The following is a 20724-nucleotide window of genomic DNA, read 5'->3' as shown; positions in this document are numbered from 1 at the left end:
GTTGAACATATGACCATATAACTTGATGCTAAGCAAAATGAACCCCAAGATAGGACGCAAAAGGTTTTATCTTTGTTGCTGTTCTTCTTAATGTACTTAAAATGTATTATGTGATTTTTTTTGTTTCTTTTGTATGTTCTTCCCCCATAGTACAACCCCTGTTGTCACTGTATTTGATTCTGGTGCCCTGCATCTTGCATAAACATTTTTCTAATTTGGGAAGGGAAAAGGAAAAAACAAAATGCTGAAATAAGGATAAAGGTGGACCTATTGTAACAATGAGATATACAAGACAGTATCTTGAAAACGAACTTTACAACTATATGGAGGGTGGGAGGAGGGAGGAGTTGGGGAGGTGGGGAGGAAAGGGATGGTAGGGGAAATATAAAGGAAGGTGTAACAATGCTCTATGGGAAATGGACTCATTACCTTGCTCATGTAATTGTAACCCCTCTGTACAGTATCTTTACTATATATATATATATATATATATATATATATATATATATATATATATATATATATAGGAACATGAACATGACTCTCCCTCAGCCCTCCCAAAGCCTTGCTAAACAGTCTTGTCTCCAGCTGTTCTCATCCTTTTTCCTTCTCCATACCACAACCAAAGGGACTTTGTCAAGTGATAATATCACTTTCCTTACCACCTGCTTCCTCATAACTCAATATAGGCATGAAACTGCTTATCACACCACACCACAGAGGTCCCTGGGTTCTTCAACAAATGGTGCTGGCAGAATTGGCTAAACACATATAGAAAACTAAAGTTAGATTCTTATATATCACCCTGCACCAAAATCCATCCCAAATGGATCAAGGTAAAAGCTTATACCCTGATAACATTACAGGAACGGATAGGAGAAACACTAGGGCTGCTTGGCACAGGTTGAAACTTCCTTAATAAAGACCCCAAAACACAATAAATCAAAGACTAGTTGAATGAATGGGATTGCATTAAAACGAAGAGCTTTTGCATGGCAAAGGACATAGCTAGCAAGATAAATAGAAAATCCACAGATGGGAGATCTTCATTAGCCATAAAATAGACAAAAGCCTCATATCTAAAATCTGCTTAGAACTCAAAATATTAAATTCCCCAAAAGCAAATTATCAAAGAAATAACCACACAATTAACAAGGAGGATAAAGACTTAAGAAGAGGCTTCGCTGAAGAGGAAATAAGAATGGCCAATAGACCATGAAGAAATGTTCAACATCTCTGGCCACAAAAGAAGTGCAAACCTTACATCCTTATTCGATCAGTTCAACTTCCATCATCAGAGATAAATATTTACCAATACATACACATCCTCTCCTCTCCTGTTTGGCTCAGCCCCACAGCTCTAGAGTTAAAGGTCTTTATCTTGCTGATTTAAGGATCCATCCCAAAAAACAAATATTTAATGAAACAAATCTGAAGACTCTACATAAAAAGTACATATGAATACAGAGAAAATTATTATAATATAATATTATACAATAATATATTATTCTGCCAAAATGCACAAGACAGGGCAAGTTTTGCTTTAAATACTTAAGCATTTAAAAAATATGTTCTTATGTCATAATATGGATGACTATATCTACATATTTCTGGTTAAAAACAAATGCGAAGAAAAAGATGTCATTGCTATTGCATTCTTATGCATTTTTCCCCCTGAAAATAACATCATCAAATGTACCCGGCATTGATGTTCTCCATTTTAATTTCACAGATGAAAGAACTTGGTGTCATCTTCTACAACTGCAGCTGCCTAGTCCTAGATTTACAAAGGATATTTGCCTTATATAGTTCATTAAAATTCAAGAGCAGAGTGCCTCAGACCTGGTCCAAGAGACTCTATGGAGTCTATGACAATGAAAAGAAATTGCAGCTTCAGCTGAATGAAACCAAGTCACAAGCATTTGTGTCGGTGAGTTGTCTGTCATCTCCCTTCTTTCCCCTCTCTTTTCTTTAAAAGCTCTTTGTCAAGTTGGAATGTTGTGATATAATTGTTTAAAGTTAAAAAAAATAGAATGGGACAAATGTCAATGGCTCATGACTATAATCCTAGCTACTCAGGAGACTGAGATCTGAGGATCACCGTTCAACTACAGCTTGGGCGGGAAAAGTCTGTGAGACTCTTATCTCCAATTAACTACAAAAAAGTCAGAAGTGGAGCTGTGGCCCAAGTAGTAGAGCACTTAGGTTCAAAATGCTCAGAGAATACATAAGCTCTGAATTCAAGACCCAGAACAGGCACTTAAAAAAAATGCAGTGACAACAGGGATATATCATAAGAGGAAGAACATACAAAAGAAACAAAAAAAATTACATAGTACATTAAAAACAACAATAAAGGAAACCCTCTTGTATCCGTATCTTGGGGTTTATTTTGCTTAGCGTCATCTTATATGGTCATATGTACATAGCTTTTGAGCTTTTCTGCTCATCTGATAAAATTATCCTAGACATATACTAATTGTTGTAAATAAAGGAAAATGTGGGACCTCTATTTCTTTGGGTCTGGCTTATTTCACTTAATATAATTTTTTTCCAAGTCTTTCTATTTCCTAAGAAATGCAGTGGTGTCATTCTTTCTGGTGGAATCATAGAATCCCTGTTTTCACTGTAGTTGATTTTGGTACCTTGCATCTTGTATATACATTTATCTAATTTGGGGAGGCGAAGGAGAATAACAAAATATTCACAAGACACTATGTTGGAAATGGACTTTAGTACTTTGGCGGGGGGGGGGGGGGGGGGGGGGGGGGGGGGGGGGGGGGGGGGAAGGGTGATGGGAAGGGATAGTGGGAGAAAAACAAAGGAGGGAACAAAGGAGGGGGTAGCAATGTTCGACAAGAAATGTACTCATTACCTTACTCATGTAACTGTAACCCCTCTGATAGCATCTTTACAAGAAAAAAAAATTTTAAAGGAATAGTTGTGGCCTACTCCTCAATACTTAACATCTTAACATTTGTCATCTCTTTTCTTTTTTTTTTTTTTTTTTGGGTTGGAGCCTGGTACTCAAACTCAGTACCTGATGCTTTTGCTCATTGGCTGGAACTTTACCACACATTAATGAATCTTAATAATCAATCCAAGTTTTAGGTACTTCAACTTGCCTATTTTGATCCATAATCACCCTATAATAAACATGGGGTTGTGACTATTTTACAAAGGAAACAACTAAAAGTTTTCTACTGTACCAAGTCTGTACCATAGGAAGTTCCAAGGAGCCACCACTCCCTTGTCTTCTGATTCTAGAGCCAATTAGCGACACTCCATGTGTGATTCTGAAAGGTCCTTAACAGGAGAACCCTTTTATTAGTTTTTAAGTAGTTGTACAAAGAAGTTTCGATTCAGCACGATCAGTTTATGAGTTCCACCCCTCCCATCACTCCCTATCTATCCTCTCAAGTTACTAGCTTCCATTTTCACTATGTACACTGCACATTATGATGACTAGGGAACTCATTGATAAGATAAATCTGAAGAAATCTCAGTATATAAAGGAGACCAAAGTTAGTACTGCTGTCTTTGATTAGGGTTTGAGGTCAAGAAGTCCACTCAGTGCACAAGACTATTTGCACTAAGCTCCAAGGCCTCTGCCCCCACCCAAAATTCACAACTCCCGCCCTCACTACCGTGGTACAACCCTTCACTGCTAGCCATCAATGTCACTGGGAATAGGCAGTGTAAATATTTGGCTCTGCAGCCCTAGTCAGTAAACTCTAAACAGCTTCAAGTCATCTAGGGACTGATGTTTAATGCAGATTTACCTGCCTCTCACTCTGAGCTGACCTATTGCATCTGAGGTGAGACCTTAGGAGTCTGTTATGAATCAAGCATTTGGATTGATTCTAATGCTCCAAGGAACTTTCTTAACTCATGCCTTGAATTTATTCATGCTATTTTGTTCTTGGTTGATATCAGTACATTTATAACAATGATGCTTACCTACTAAAGAACATTTGAAATAGTGTCGGATTATATCTTTTTTGCCTTTTCACATGAAAGCACATTCTAAACATGTATAAAAGTACTACTAGAAGGGACAACAAAAGGTCAAAGTAGTTTCTATTGAATAACAGATGTCCCTAAATATGAATTGGAAAAATGGGTGATGAAAGATTTATAAAATAATTTAAGAAGTATCTCTTTTATTTATTTTAGTTATGTATTTATGTATGTATGTATGTATTACCAGTCATGGGGCTTGAGCTCAGGGCCTGGGCTCTGTCCCTGAGCTTCTTTTGCTATGTTAGCATAGTTAAATATAAATTTCAAATTATGATATGGATATTTCTTTTTTAATAAATATTTTTATTGTAAAGATACTGTACAGAGGGGTTACAGTTACATGAGCAAGGTAATGAATCCATTTTCTATAGAGCATTGTTACCTCCTCCTTTGTTTTTCCCTTCCCAGCCCTTCCCTCCCCACCACCCCAACTCCTCCCTCCCCCCCACCCCGCAAAATTGTGAAGTTCATTTTCAACATAGTGTCTTGTACATCTCATTGTTACAATGGGTCATCCTGTATCCTTATTTCAGCATTTTGTTATTTCTCTGTCCCTCCCCAAATTAGAAAAATGTATATACAAGGACACCAGAAATGTATATACAGGATACCAGAACTAAATACAGTGATGACAGGGGTTGTACCATGGGGGAAGAACATACAAAGAAACAAAAAAATTACATAGCACATTACAAATAAATTTAAAAAAGCAACAAGAAAGATAAAATCTCTTGTGTCTCTACCTTGGGGTTCATTTCGCTTAGCATCAGGTTATGTGTTCATATGTACATAGCTTTTGACCTCTTCTGCTATGTTTATTTCATCATATTTACCATAGCTAAGATATGGAACCAATCCAGATGCCCCTCAGTAGAATGGATCAAGAAAATGCAGTATATATATATATATATATATGAATTCTATGCCTCCATCAGAAAGAATGACACCGCCCCATTTGTTAGGAAATGGAAAGACTTGGAAAAATTATATTAAGTAAGCTAGAAGTAATCTAGACTCAAAGAATCATAAGTCCCATGATATGGATATTTCTAATTTTCTCATGGAATTCAAGGAATTATTTGGATAGATTTAAGTACGTGATTGTTAGTAACTTGGGATCAGACAATTCTAAATACTTTATATCTCCCCTTGAAGATGGGAATGATAGCTAGATGCACTTTTAGAAACTTTAAAATAATGTACTGAAAAGTAATAATGCACATTTGCTTTCTAGAATAAAGCCTAACTAGTTCACAGTCCATTTTTATTCATCTAGATGCTAGACACACTTCATCTTTTCTTGTTTATTATTTAGTTCATCCAACCATCAGTCATGTAGACCAAGTTATTTAGAAAGGGTCCTTGGGTTGCTAGGTGATAAATACCTCCCTGTTTAGAGTCTCCAGTGTATATTATTCATTACATTTTGACAACTTTACTGGGCGATAATTCATTATTTTGAAGTATACCCTTCATGATTTTTAGTATAGTCAGAGAGCTTTTCAATCATTGCCACCATCTAGTTTTTGAACATTCCTTCACAAAGAAAAAGCCCATAATCATTAGCAGACAGAAGACACTTTACATTTTCCCCATCTCCAAGCCTCTGGCATACACGAATCTACTTTATAGATTTATCTTTTCTGGCCATTTCTTCTAAATACAAAAATACAATATATTATCAAGCATGTTTCATACCTAGCATGTTTCATAGGTTTATCCATATTGTAGCATGAACCAGTTCTTTTGTTGTTTGTTTTGGTGGTGGTGGTAATGGTTGTACTGAAGACCAGACTCATGATTTCTAAAAATCATTCTATCATTGAGCCAGATTGCTGGTTCTTTTGCTTTTAGTTTTCCTTTTTTTATATACATATAGTGTAGTGCTAACTTTGCCAAGGCCAATTGTTACATGTTGATACTCTTTCCATCTCCCAAGTAACTGGAGATTACAAGTACAAGCCATCACACTCAAGCTTTATCTGTCCAAATAACATTGTTTGGATATGTCACATTTTCTTCATGTATCTCTCAGTGGATAGACATTTTAGTGTTTTGACCTCTGGTTATGGTGACTATTGCAAACATGAACATGTATAGCTATATTTTTATTTGATTGTCATTATCAAGTCTTTTGGACTTCTATTTAGGAATATAATTTCTGAGTACTTTAAAGAAATTGCCCAGCTGTTTTCTAACTTTGTTGTACCAGTTTATAATCCTAGTAGCAAAATATATGAGAGTTGCATTTTTTCACATTCTGTCAACAATTGTTATCTTCTGTTTCAGTTTATCCTTCCTAGTAGGTATGAACTGTATTTCATTGTGGTCTTGATTTTCATCTTTTAGTGTGCTTATTAGCCACTTGTGTATCTTTTTGCAGAAATAGCTACTAAATAACTTGCCTGTTTTAATTAAAATTTTCAAGAATTAAATTTGTAATTAAGTTGTAAGAAGTCTTTTTACATTCTGTATAGAATACCCTTATCAAGCCAGGCACCAGTGGCTCACATCTGCAATCTTACTCTGGAGTCCGAAATCTGAGTTCAATTCAAAGCCAACTGAGGCAAGAAAGTCTATGAAACTCATATCTCCCATTAACCACTAAAAAGCCAGAAGTGGAACTGTGGCTTAAGTGGTAGAGCCTCATGCAAAAATGCTCAAGATCAGCACCCAGGACCTTAGTTCAAGACTTAGAGGATCAGCAGACACACACACACACACACACACACACACACACACACACACACTCCTTATCAGATATATGACTTACAAATATTTTTTCCCTTTTGTGATTTTTCTTGTCAAAGTTTGTTATATTTTACTCTGAAGCTTCCTAGAAATAGTGTAGCCTTTACAAAAGCCAGAAGAGCATCATGAAATAAATTTAAAAATCCATTAATGTCTTTTCAAGGCAAATATTCGATGGACATACCTAACAAATTATGTACACATATAAGGTATTTATTATCTAATTGAGAAACCTAGAAAAAAAGCACTTTAAGAATTCTTGATTGCTAATACATTATCAAAGAGTTGAAATATAGAAGAGGATTTCTACTTTCACTCTCCTTCAACTTTACTATGAAATAAGGAATACACAGTACCAGGCTTAGAAAATTCATTCTGGAGTACAAAGCGGGAAACTCAACAACCTTCTCTCTAATTATACAGTTGGAACAAGTCGATGTCCTCTTCCAAAGCAGTCAGACATTCTTTTCCATTCATTTATACTTGAGTCAGTTCTTCATGAAGGCCAAGGACTGTGGAACACACTTAGCACACACAAGGAAGTATTATTAAGACCCAGATGAAGGGGCATGTAGACATGTGAAACATTTGCTTCAGTGTTTTAGCCTTTGAGTTAGGCAATGGAATACAGGAAAGAATACAGCAGGTAAATGTTAGTAAAGATCTGATTCCACGTGTCTTGAAATACCTAAAATGGACGTTGGGCTCATCGAAACTCCACCATATATTTAGGAAGCACTTTTACATTAATTCTACAAGTATATTTTCATGGTATAAGAGATACACAGCAAACAGCTCATGAGTTGTTTGAGTAGATCACTGCAAAGATAGATGGCTGCAATGCTATGTTATACAGCAGAGGTCCACAGAACAAGGATCTTACCTTGATCACTGATGGATGCCACCTGCCTAGACCATTGCCTGGAGCACAGCAGATGCTGGGCACAGGAAGGCTTCTCCACTGAGAATAATGGAAAGAGATATCTTGTCAAGCAGGTCAGCAGATGGTCAGGAGAGAGATCAAAGTAGCCATCTCTAATAGATTCTGGTTGTAGATAAGCCTTACTTTCAGTCAGATTTTTAAAGAAGCAGACCCTGAGCAAAGACTCAATGAAAGTGATTCATTAAAGACATAACCTCAGAGAAACTGGCAACTGAGGGAAGTATTGGGAAAAACTAAAGCAAAATAAATAAATATGTATGTATGTATGTATGTGTATATATGTATTATATAATATATATTATATAATGGAATATATACATATATTTAATGAAAACAAACACCAAAGAGGTGCAGTATGTTACTATTATTAATCCTGTTAAGAAATAGAACTCCAGGAAATGGAAACAAGAGGTTCTTTTTCCTTTGTTCTTGTTTTCTTCTCTCTCTCTCTCTCTCTCTCTCTCTCTCTCTCTCTCTCTGTTAGTCCTGGGACTTGAACTCGGTGCCTGGGCACTGTTCCTAAGTTTCTTTTGCTCAAGGCTAGCACTCTACCACTTGAGCAACAATGCCACTTCCAGCTTTTTCTGCTTATGTGGTACTGAGGAATTAAACTCAGGGTTTCATGCATGCAAAGCAAGCACTCTACCACTAAGCCATATTCCTAGTCCTTCTTTTCTTTTTGTCTTGTTTGTTCACTTATCTGTCTTTGGATGGGTAAAAGGAGCACAGAAATGGAGGGACAACGGATGAACTCTAGACACTATACCACTAGATACTATGTTGAAAATGAACTATACAAAAACAAAGAAGGAGGCAACAATGCTCAATAGGAAATGTACTCATTACCTTGCTCATGTAACTGTAACCCCTCTGTACAGTATTTTTACAATAAAAAACATACAAAATGAAAATGAACTAAACAATTTGTGGGTAGGGAAGGGAGGAGGAAACTGGGAGAGAGCAAATGAAGGGGTAACATTGTTCAAAAAGAAATATACTCTTTATCTGACTTACGTAAGGGTAACCACTCTGTACATCACCTTTACAGTGACAATTAGAAAAATTAAAAAAGAAATAGAAGCTCAAAAGCATGAAGGCGAGGCCACAATGCCTTTGGCTATGTGTGCTGTACCACCCAAACTTCCGCTCCTTCTTCTAGAGTAGGGAACAGTCTCCAGATTTGTAAGATAATAACAATATCAACATATCAACACAACTATCTAAATGTATTCCTTCCCCAAACTAGTCTAACATGGATGATGTGACAAAATTCCAGAAACTGTTAACTGAAATAACAATGCTAGCATTGGATGTATTTTAGATTTATGCCAGGGGCCCATGGGGAGATAAATTCATCTCCATGGATCCCAAACCATGTTTAAAATAGACCCAATAGGCTGAGAAAATTAAATCATGACTTAAATGATGTAAGATAATGAAAATCATGCTGTCAAAAATCAAGTGAGAAGAAGTCTGAGAAAAAGTAAATGCAAGTAATTATAATATCAATTTGAGTATGCTAGATAAGATAGGAAATACATTCTGGGTGGGCTATATTGAAAGCTGCACAATGTCAATATAATTGATTCCATTGAACTAACAGTACACTTGAAAATGTTTAAAAAATAAAAAGAAATATGTAGCGTGGGAGTTTGGAGTTGTGAGAAGTAACCTCTGGTTAGGGATCTATGAAAAATTCATGGAAGGAAGGAGTTAATATTTGAGCTGAAATTTAGACAACAGAAAATCAGTTTGACTTTGGTAGCCAAAATAGGCAAATATTTCAGTGTAAGAACCATCTGGGAAAATGCCCAGAGGCAGATACAATGTGGCCATAGCCATGGGCTGCTGGGTATTTCAGTCTAGGAGCACAAACTGCATAGAATTACAGCAATTACACAGGCAGAGCAACAGCTGTGCATAATCCCCCACCCACTCAACTGACTCCAACAAAAGTCTCAGAGCTCAGGATTCAATTCATCCTGAGAGTGGCATGGGTTCATTTGTAAGCATCATGGAGATAAGGGAAGTATTAAGAGGGCATCCTTGGAAATAGCACCAATGAGAATGAGCAAAAGCAAGCAAGAGTAAGGACAGCACACATCGGAAACACTGCAGAGCAGGAGTGTCTGTGTACCTGGGATATCCATTTATCTATATGTTAGGAGAGTGCAGAACTATCATTGTTCTGTTGTTTCTTCAGTACATATCTTTTTGTTATAGCATTTGTTTTTATTAAAACTTGAAAGCTGGTAATTCATGCCTGTAATTGTAGCTACTCAGGGTGCTGGGATATGAAGATCATGGTTCAAAGCTAGCCAGGACAGACTCTTATCTCCAATCAACCACCAGAAAACCGGAAATGGTGCTGTGGCTCAAGTGGCAGAGTGCTAGTCTTGAGCTGAAGAGCTGAGGGACAGCACCAAGCCCAGAGTTCAAGACCCATGACTGACAAAAAAAAATAAAATTAAATAAATAAATGAAACAAAAAAAACTTGAAAGCTGCTGGGTGCTGAGTGATTCATGCTTATAATCCTAGCTACTTCTGGAGGCTGAAATCTGAGGATCACAGTTCCAAGCAGCCCAAGCAGGAAAGTCTGTGAGACTCTTATCTACAATTAACCTACCAAAAAATTGGATGATTTGAGCTGTGGCTCAAATCATCAAGTGCCAGCCATGAGCATAAAAGCTCAGGGACAGCACCCAGGCCCTGAGTTCAAACCTTAGCACAAATGTGTGTGCGTGTGCACGCACACACACCTTGAAAGTTCATCCTATTCCCACCAAAAAGCAAGTTAAATAATTCTTCCCAGCACCTGCTGAAGTGCTTTCTAGACAAGGATGCCTGGAGGGTGTGTGACCTTCAATATGCTCCCTTCCTTTCATACATACCCCTTGTTCCTTCTAGGTGGGCATCTATTCCAGTAACTTCATTCCATGGACCTGTGTGTTAGGATGGGGATTCTTACCAACACAGAGTAAGGAATTATAGTGATATAATGAGTTTGGAACCATGTTAATTACCTTTGCATCCATGTGACCAAATGTCTGACAGACACAGACAGACACGGACACAGAGACAGAGACAGGATTTACTTTAGATAATAGTTTCAGAGGATTCATTCTCTAGTCACCTTGGCTTTGTGTTACTGGGCCCATTATGAAACAGCATTATGGCAGTAGGAGCCTAGAGGCTCAAGTGGTAGAGCACTAGCCTTGAAAATAAATAAATATAATAAAAAGCTTTGTGACAATGCCACGGTCAAGCCCCAGGACTGGCTTTTAGCTTGCCAAACACCTCCAGTGACATCCTAAGCCTCACCCCCTAACTTTCACCATCCCCCAATAGTATTATGAATCCCTGGATTCATTAGGTCAGGGCCCTATTATAGGATAGTCTGGTGCCATCACAGATACACTCAGACTTGTGCTTTACTAAACTCAGAGGCATTTTGGAATCCAGTCAACTTGACAATGAAGGACCCTGAGGGCCATGTATTCCAGGCAGTTCCAGAAAGCTGTTTATTCAGCCTTTTGGTATTGAATACTACTTACATTATTTGTGCTTCTGGGTATGCCATGGTGTATTGCTCGTCAGAGAAAGGTAGGAGGTATACGAAACCCTGTTTTCAATCCTGTTTGGCAGGGGAAAAAATAATGAAAAAGTCCACAGTACTTCTTTCTTTTTCAATGACAACTCCATTGAAAACATCGTATTTTTATAAGATGGAAACTTCAAGCAACATAAGAAAAATACCTCAAGCATAATTTGCCTCTTTTCTGCATTTCACTGAAGTCTAAAAAAATATCCTTCTTTTCTGATTCTGCTGATGCTTTGTGGCATTGTTAATAAGTCACTTGGTTTTCCTCCGAAGATTATTGATGACTTCTTCTCACCAATCAACACTCTTCTTCCTGAATCTATGAAAGATTTAGAAGGAAAGAGATTTTTAGATTTTTGTGTCCTACATTTTTTCATGTCCCTATCATCTCTCAGGAAGTATGACTTCTTAAATAAAATAAATTACTTGTTGTATATGTGCATAAGATTGAGACTTTCTGGGGTTACATAGTACTGGAGCTGGAATACTCCTCCAAGAAGAGATGTCTGTATTGATGCAAGAATGTTCTCCCAAGACAGCCTTAAAGGAAAGACCTGAGACCCATCTCACCTCACCTTAGTTTCTCATGCCTCAACTTTTGATGAGACTGAAAATAGGATTGAAAAATAGAAAGTTTGAACACATTTAGGAAGGGTAAGCCAAGGTCCTTGGGAAAAAAAAATAAAGAAAAGTTTTAAATCCTCAGTTAACACGATAACATTTTGATTCTTGTATTGTCACAGAATTCTCCCAAACTCTTTTGCCCTAAGAACAGAAGCTTTGACATAGATGCCATCTACAGTGTGATTGACGATGCCAAGCAGTATGTGTACATTGCAGTCATGGACTACCTGCCCATCTCCAGCACGAGTACCAAAAGGTCAGTGATTTGCCAACATCTAGTTAGAACTCAGGCTCGCAATCCAGGAACTAAACTAGGTTCCACAGTAGAGACTAGCGTAGGCACTGGGATGTTATTGGCTTCTTCAGAAAGAGCAAACCCAGTGTGCCTGGGCTGTGTATGCATTTACAATTTACTCATCATGCATCTCCTCCAGGAACCCAGTGTAAGGGCTAAGAGTCTCACCCTGCACATTACTCAGCAGTTTGCCTTATAGATATGAGAGCAATATCAAAGCAAAGGATGGGTAGCTCTTACTTTAGAAATTATTTGAAAGTTGTTGAGCACCAGTGGCTTATGCCTGCAATGCTAGCTACTCAGGTGTCTGAGATCTGAGGATCATGCTTCAAAGCCAGCCTGGGCAGGAAAGTCTGTGAGAATCTTATCTCTATTTAACTGACAAAAAAAAAAAAAAGCTAGAAGTGAAACTGTGGTCCAAGTGATATAGGGCTAACCTTGAGCCCGAAAGCTCAGGGACAGGCAAGCCCAGGACTGGCAAATAATAATAATAATCAAAAATGAAAATAAAATACAAAATAAGATGGGGACTCAAGGATGAAGGGGGAAGAGTAAGCAAATGCAGTAATTGTATTCAATGTATACTATTAACAAAATGAACTATGTAGCCGGGCGCCGGTGGCTCACACCTGTAATCCCAACTACTCAAGAGGCTGTGATCTGAGGATCGCAGTTCAAAGCCAGCCCAGGCAGGAAAGTCCGTGAGACTCTTATTTCCAATAAACCACCAGAAAACCGCAAGTGGCACTGTGGATCAAGTGGTAGAGAGCTAGCCTTAAGCTGAAGAGCTGAGGGACAGTGCCCAAACCCAGAGTTCAAGCCGCTCCATGACCAACCAAAAAAAAAAAAATGAACTATGTAACTTATGGGTAGGGATGTGAGAGGGAAAATAGGGGAAGATAAAGAAAGGGTTGGCATTGTCACGAAGCATTATACTCATACCCTAACTTATGGAATTGTAATCCTTTTGTATAACTACTTAGTAATAATAATAATAAATACAAAATAACATAAAGTCAAATAAAAAAAAAGTAAAAGTAGAAAGTTTGCCCTGATTTGGATACCTAGATCTGCCAAACAGACTGATTCATAAAATCCAAAAAGTTATTATTCAAATATTTCTTAGTAAGGAAAAGTTGAACAAATGCAGCAGTGGTATTCAGAGGATGTTGAAAATGAACTGTACAACATGTGGACAGGGATGGGAGGGAAAAACTAGGAGAGAATGAGGGAAAGGATGACATTGTTCAAAAACAAATGGACTCATTACCTGACTTACAAAATAGTAGCCCCTCTGTTCACCTTTATAATAACACTTAAGAAAACTTAAACAACAAAAAAACTAAGTTGGCAATGCAATTAAAAGATGTTTTGCTATACCTTTATCATTTAAATTGTTTTATCCTTTGGCATATATTTTTCAAAAATTAGATTTTTATTTCTTGTATCAGTTTTAAGCTCATAGAAAAATTGAACAAATTTAGAGTGTGTGTGTGTGTGTGTGTTTTCCTCTCTCAGTTTCCCTATTAACGGTCCTTAGTATACTGCATTAGTTAACAGTTGGTAAACTAATGTTGATAGATTTGTGAGATTTGAGTACTGATCAATTTTTTAAAATAATCAAGCCAGGAAATGTTTTCAGAATGGACATTAATGAGAGAATAACCAGAGACCTTCTTGATTCTAAAAAATATAACTTCAAAGTAACCATTTACAGAAGCCAGCTGATTAAATCTGCTGTATGTTGCTTGAAAAGTTCTCATATTGCCAGCCCCACATATACATACTAGATAGCTTCTTTTTTTGGGGGGGGGTCCGGTCGTGGGGCCTGAACTCTGGGCCTGGGCGCTGTCCCTCAGCTCTTCAGCTCAAGGCTAGCACTCTACCACTTGAGCCACAGCACCACTTCTGGCTTTTTTCTTTTTGCTTATGTCGTGCTGAGGAATCGAACCCAGGGCCTCAGGCATGCAAGGCAAGTACTCTACCATTGAGCCACCTTCCCAGCCCCCTAGATAGCTTCTTTATGCAAACACATGTGACATTACAAAAAGACATGTGACATTACTCTCAGAAAATAATCCCTCTAAGTGACTGTGGGAAAGTACTGTAAATTGCAAGTGACCATCACAACGACATTTCTACTTTGATTTGGTTTTTTCGGGGTGGGAGTCCGGTCATGGGGCCTGAACTCTGGGCTTGAGCACTGTCCCTCAGCTCTTCAGCTCAAGGCTAGCGCTCTACCACTTGAGCCACAGCGCCACTTCCTGCTTTTTTCTTTTTGCTTATGTCGTGCTGAGGAATCAAACCCAGGGCCTCAGGCATGCAAGGCAAGCGCTCTACCACTGAGCCACCTTCCCAGCCTGACTTTTCTACTTTGAAGCATGGTGTGCCCACAGATCTGTTGTGATTTTTTTTCCACACTTCACATCTCTTCTGCTCCCCTTTTTTATGTCTCTCCAATTTGTTGTTTAGTTTGTTTTAGATTTAGTTTTAGACTTTAGCTTCACTTTGGGGAGGCATTGAAACATCACAGATTTTGTCTGATTTTTCTGTGATTAGGGAGGATAATGGGACATATTCACATTTAAAAGATTGGCCAAGGTGACAGTGGTTAAGATGAACAAAACTTTGTTCTGTGAACAAAATTATTTTCTCCCTGCTCACAAAGGGATCTGAAGTACTTTAGAAATATGAACACAAAAAGAATGCCTCAAAAACTGGAGACATACCTAAAATTTGCATCTTGGTTATTAATGTACCATTTAAGATGTCATCCAAAGATTACTTCTTTTATTGAATTTTTCAAATTCCAAAGCTATACTCTCAGTTTTCTAAGCAAAAAGTCACCAGAGGAAAATATCAGTTCAAGCATCCAAGTTATAATTTGATTCTTTTCAACCATATAAATGAAATTTTTTGAAAAAGAAAATTGACACTCATGTTTACATAGTCCTGGAAAAACAATTTCAGGGGCAAATTCAACTTTAATGAACTTCAAAACAAATAAATACTATCAAATTTCAGTGTGTTCCTAGAATTAATATCTTATAAACTTAACTTTTAGCCTACACATTACCAGATACCAAATGTAAAAGAAAGACAGGTCTGGTGGCTCACACCTGTACTCCTAGCTACTCAGGAGGCTGAGATCTGAAGACTGCAGGTTGAAGTCAGCCTGGGCAGGAAAGTCTGTGAGACTCTTAACTCCAATAACCAACTCAGAAAAAAATAGAAGTGGCACTGTGGCTCCAGTGTAGAGCACTAGCCTTGAGTACCAAAAGGCTCAGTGACAGTGCCCAGGCCCTGAGTTCAAGCTCCAGGACTGGAAAAGAAAAAGTAAGAGAAAAAGAAATCACTCTTAAATTAATGACCAATTGCCTGTTTTATATATCTATATACATTTTATATTATATGTAATATATTAATATGCAATAAATAAATTTTATATAATATATGTATATATACTATATAATCTCTACAGAATATATAAAATATATAAATATATATGGTGTATATGTATGATTACAAATTGTACTTTTTTAAGGTAATAGGAACTTACTGAGCAATGAATGCTAAATAAATCTTGAATTAAAAAAAAAAAACAGAAGCTTGGTTGGGACTGTAGTCTGGTGATACAGTGCTGGCCACACATACATAAAGCCCTTGGTTTCAGTCCCCCAGTACCATAGGGGAGAAAAACAAACCAAGGAAACAGAAGCCCAGTTTCACTTGTGTCTGCTTTGGCAAGCAAGCTCTTTCTTTAAGCAGTCACTTAACAATTCAGGTCTTAGTGTGAGTTTTTCCATGATTTTCCATCTTCAGTCATGTGCGGCGCATCTTTCAGACCAAAATGGGAACTCTGTGGAAGACTAGAGAAGACATGGCCTGGTTCATCTTTGAAGTTTGATTGTCTTCCTGTGCTTCTACTTTCCTAGGTTTCAGTTACCTACAGAGCAAATGCAGTGTGAAAAACCAAATGGAAAATTCTAGCTATAAACTATTTGTAAATTTTAAGTACCTTACTATAGTGTATTGTTATGATGTTTCTGGTTTTATTAGTTATTATCGCTTGTCTCTTATTAGGCTAATTTGTGAATTAAACTTTTATCACAGATGTGTGTGTGTGTGTGTGTGCATACATGTAGTATTTGCTGCTATCACAGCTCTCTCTAGGTGCCCACTAAGGATGTTTGAATCTATCTTCCATGATAAAGGAGGATGGAAGAACTGTATCAATATCTTTTATTTGTGTATCAATTCCACAAATATTTACTGAGCATTTACATATTCATGTGTGATATTTATGATTAAAGCATGAAGAGGATATGCCCCCCCAGATCTGACTGAAAGGAGCAGAGGGACACAGAGTAGTTATTAAAACCCAGTGGTGTGAATAAAACAAAAGGTGTGTATACAGATTATTATAGCAAAAGGGCACTTACAATGCAGTTAAGAAGCTCATGGGAGGAGATTTGACCTGAATATTTTTAAATATTCATCAATTTGTCAGAAAATGGTAGGAGGAGGAATTTTCTAGGTAAAAGGCACAGCATGAGATCAGATGAAAAGAAAGCTGGCATTCCAGATCACAGAGCACAAATCTGAGTAGGGATAAAAACTAGAAAGAGGGCAGGGACCAGGAATGGGAGGGGGCTTCACTACTGGGGGGATATTGTGACTTTGAGAAGCCTCCTCTGTTGTTTTCTTGAAGAAAGGTACTAGGGTTTGAGTTCAGAGCACTTGCTAGGCAGATGCTCTACCTATAAACCACACCTCCAATTCTCTTTTACTCTGATTGTTACTGAGATCACCCATTAGCCCCTGGCTAAGTCCACCTTGATCTATCTATTTTAGGCTTTTAGGCCTTCCATTGCAGCTAGGATGAGAGGTATACTCCACCACACCCAGCATCTCACTGAGATGGAGTACTACAGACTTTTCTGCCTCGGTTGGTCTCAAACCACAATCCTATAGTCCTCAGCCTCCCACAAAGCTAGATAACACTCAGCTATGTGTTGAGAAGGCAAGAATGTAGTTGAGGCACAGGATTAAGGACACGGGGAGGCGATTGAAGAGTTTGAAGTTGTAAAAGAAACTGTTGGCCTGGTTCCAGGTGCCCTGTCCAGAGGTGAGAGGTTGAGGTGCTGTGGAGAGATGATGTTAAAAAAAATAGTTTGAGAATAAGGAGTATGGGATATCTCAGATAACCAGAGCAGAAGTTCGTATAGGGTGCTGTTATCCAAGAAGATAGGTTGGAGGGAACAAATGGAGTCTTCATAGCTCCCAGATGGAATTCTGTCCTCTTTGAGGCCAAGGTAGTGTTGGAGGCGAGCTGGGAGGGGAAGAGGGGTATGGTGGTCCCCAATGCGCTCTCGCCCACACAGCCTGCCCCCTAGGAAAGGAGACCCTCTAGTAGGTAAGAACAGATCTCACAGGAGAATTTGGTATCTTGATACCTAACCCTAAAAGCTTATGGTTTTTCCCCCCTAATACATCCTATGAAGTTGTTTCTATGTGTAGAATAAATGATCAGAGTAATAGAGATGTTTGCTGTCATTTAATAGATTTCTTTTTCAATACTATTTTCTTCAGGAGCTATGACTCAGTTGGTAGAGTGTTAGCCAATTAACGAAAGCATCAGGTAGATGCTTTCTCAGGCAAAAGAAAAGAAAACTATTTTCTTCATTTTTGTCTGTATTGATATTACTTCTGCAGGACCTATTGGCCAGATCTGGATGGGAAGATACGAGAAGCTCTAGTTTTGCGAAGCGTGAAAGTCCGTCTCCTTATAAGTTTCTGGAAGGAAACCGACCCCCTCACCTTTAACTTCATTTCATCTCTTAAAGCTATCTGCACCGAAATAGCCAACTGCAGTTTGAAAGTTGTAAGTATTTGGCTGACTGTTTATATAAGACGTGTTTATTCCATTTGCTGCCAGCAACACATACAGGGAGCTTCTAATAAGAGCCAGGATGGCATCTTGTAGTGAAAATACTTCAAACATAGATTTTTTTTTACAGTGGCCACACACAAAACAAGGATATTAGAGCCCCCAGCTTCACAGACCAGCCCTCTTCAAACACTTTTACTTTTCATGTGACCTCTCCATTTTGTTTGATCAGCTTCATTCACCTATTCTGTTCTTACCGGCCAAGAGGACACTGGAACATGCACCAACACAGATTTCCAATTCCAATGCCCTCGTATGTGCTTACTCAAGTCTGTTAGACCACATTCTCATCTGCTTCTGAATACCTTGAAGAAGGCAAGAGGTGAAGTAGGTAATGCCTCAGTGTGCTTACTTTCTAGCTCAGCGTTCTTCCCCCTCAGGACATGCTCTGCCCCCTGCCCATAACACTCTTGTCCATGCTTACCTGACTGGTGACCTCTAACCCTAGGTCTCAGTTTTCCCCAAGCCCTCTGCATTTGACAAGTATATGCAGAGACTCTCTGGCACGCTGTCTTCTAGATGATGGAGCTGTGTTCCTTGCAGTAGTCAGAGACACCAGATGACACAGGACCCACAATATCAGTCTTCATACAAAATTTCCAGGATGGCCCTGAGCCTTAGTATCTCAGTACAGGATATCTCAGCAGGACAGGTAATGGGTTAGGCCACACATTCTCTTAGCCTTTATTCCACCAGAAGGTAAGGTAAATTTAGGAGTGTATTCAGAAGAGTAGCTATGTCCCAAGGGAACAAATGGATAAATTTGTGGATCATCATGGTCTGAAGCTCTGGGCATCCATTCTATTCCCTTCACACATAGAGAACCCTCAACCTTTTATCTGAATAGGGAGAATGTGCCAACTTTTATGTAGTATCTGCACAGCTCTCTATTTAACTGGTTGTTGGAAACTGAAGCAGCTATACAATGTCTGTTGGTTCAGAAAGCAGTTAAGTATTAAAAGTACAACAGCAAGTCTATGATTACTTCTCCTGTCTTCCAGGCCAAATTGACAAATGAGTGAAATATCCAGGATTTGAATCTGTGTACCAACTGGGTTTGAAATTGAATACTCCAGACTGGAGAAGTTGGTACAGGGAGTTAGGCAGACCCAGGAAGAGAGTCCCATGGTGTTTAGCATATTGTCATGAATAAGAAGTATTTGAGATTGCTTCATCTTCAGGATGGCAATGTCCAGATAGTTAAAGGAAAAACAAGTAAGACAAAGAGCACATGTCTACTTCACCATCTTTCCTACTGCATAGCACCACACCTGGCACTGGAGTCACAAGGCCAGTGCTGAATGAGTAGCTGCAAGAATGAATGCCATCATAGGTGGGAGCTAGAAAACAATGATAAGAAAGAGAAAGGAAGGAAGGAAGCAGAATCTAGAACAATGGCCCTCCTTGGTGTGCTGATTTTCTAGGGGCTGGCGCCACCCAGTGACAGCATGTGCTCCAGACGTGAACATGTCCGTTCAGTGAGCTGCAGTTACACAAAGCTCATAAGATCTTGGACATGATGTGGTACATTTACTCCCATCTTTTCTTTCAGCATCATTCAGCCAAGTCAGGATCCCTCCCCTCAGTGTCTCCAGACCCCATACCACATCAGCCCCTAAGGGCCTTACCACAGCTCCAGGTGTGAAATGTTAAATGTTCTCACTGCAGACTTGAAAGAAATTGCAAGGAAAATGCGATCTTCCATCCTAGTGATTTTGACGTATTTTATCAGCTTCATCTTTGTGAACACAGATGGTCACGATTATGAATAAAACAACATTAATAGCTCATTGCTGGACATTTTACAACACATGCATGTCTGAGTGTCAAGAGAAGCTGAGGAGGGAAGACAGCTTGTGGCCCCAATATCTAGAAAGCAGATGGCTAGAGTGAGCTTTTCCAAGGCAAGAGGACAAAGGAACCTTGTGCCCAGAGTGTCTTCAGGAGCCTGGCAGAGCTTACAGATCTTGCTGGCCAAGCACCTGGGTGAGACACTTTGTCTCTGGAAGGTACACACACATCCCCATTCTGACAGGTTTGTGTCCTAAAGGAATTCATGAGAGAAACTGCAGCTGGTGAGCATTTTATGTGTTAATACATATTATACGCTAATGTATTAACATATATTAACCAATCCTTTTTGAAACCTCTTTGCTGTCTCTTACAACATATTAAGACGTCTAAGAATGCAAGTTAATGAGGTCTGATTTATACTATCATGTGAATCCCCACAATAAAGCTGTTACTCCTCTTCAGGCCTGTTGTGGACATTCTAGAGCAAAAGAGTTCTCCCTGTCACTCCATTTGGACTTAGCTTAGGATGTAATTCTTATTCCTTTACAAATCAATCTTGATTCTACAAGGTTTTTTTTTCAGTGGGAGGGAGGGAAAGAAGGGAGGAAAGAAGAAGAGATGGAGGGAGGGAAGGGGAGAGAGAAAAGGAAGAGAAGGAAGGAAAGAAGGAAGGAAGGAAGGAAGGAAGGAAGGAAGGAAGGAAGGAAGGAAGGAAGGAAGGAAGGAAGGAAGGAAGGAAGGA

The 20724-nt window shown here is 38.6% G+C and overlaps 1 protein-coding gene across 2 annotated transcripts in view; it reads left to right on the top strand.

Annotated features, from left to right (window-relative positions):
- Positions 1-20724, top strand: part of Pld5 (phospholipase D family, member 5) — a 358742-nt gene that overhangs the window by 328181 nt on the left and 9837 nt on the right. For both annotated transcript variants that reach the window (XM_013021774.1, XM_013021775.1), the window contains exons 6-8: positions 1733-1930; positions 12063-12199; positions 17954-18122. In XM_013021774.1, coding sequence (XP_012877228.1) covers positions 1733-1930; positions 12063-12199; positions 17954-18122 — 504 coding nt within the window. The remainder of the gene's footprint in view (positions 1-1732; positions 1931-12062; positions 12200-17953; positions 18123-20724) is intronic.

The sequence above is a fragment of the Dipodomys ordii genome, unplaced genomic scaffold, assembly GCF_000151885.1.
Source record: "Dipodomys ordii isolate 6190 unplaced genomic scaffold, Dord_2.0 Scaffold57, whole genome shotgun sequence".
Taxonomy (NCBI): domain Eukaryota; kingdom Metazoa; phylum Chordata; class Mammalia; order Rodentia; family Heteromyidae; genus Dipodomys; species Dipodomys ordii.
The sequence above is the reverse complement of the archived record's forward strand: the minus strand, read 5'-3'. Positions and strand labels throughout refer to the sequence as shown.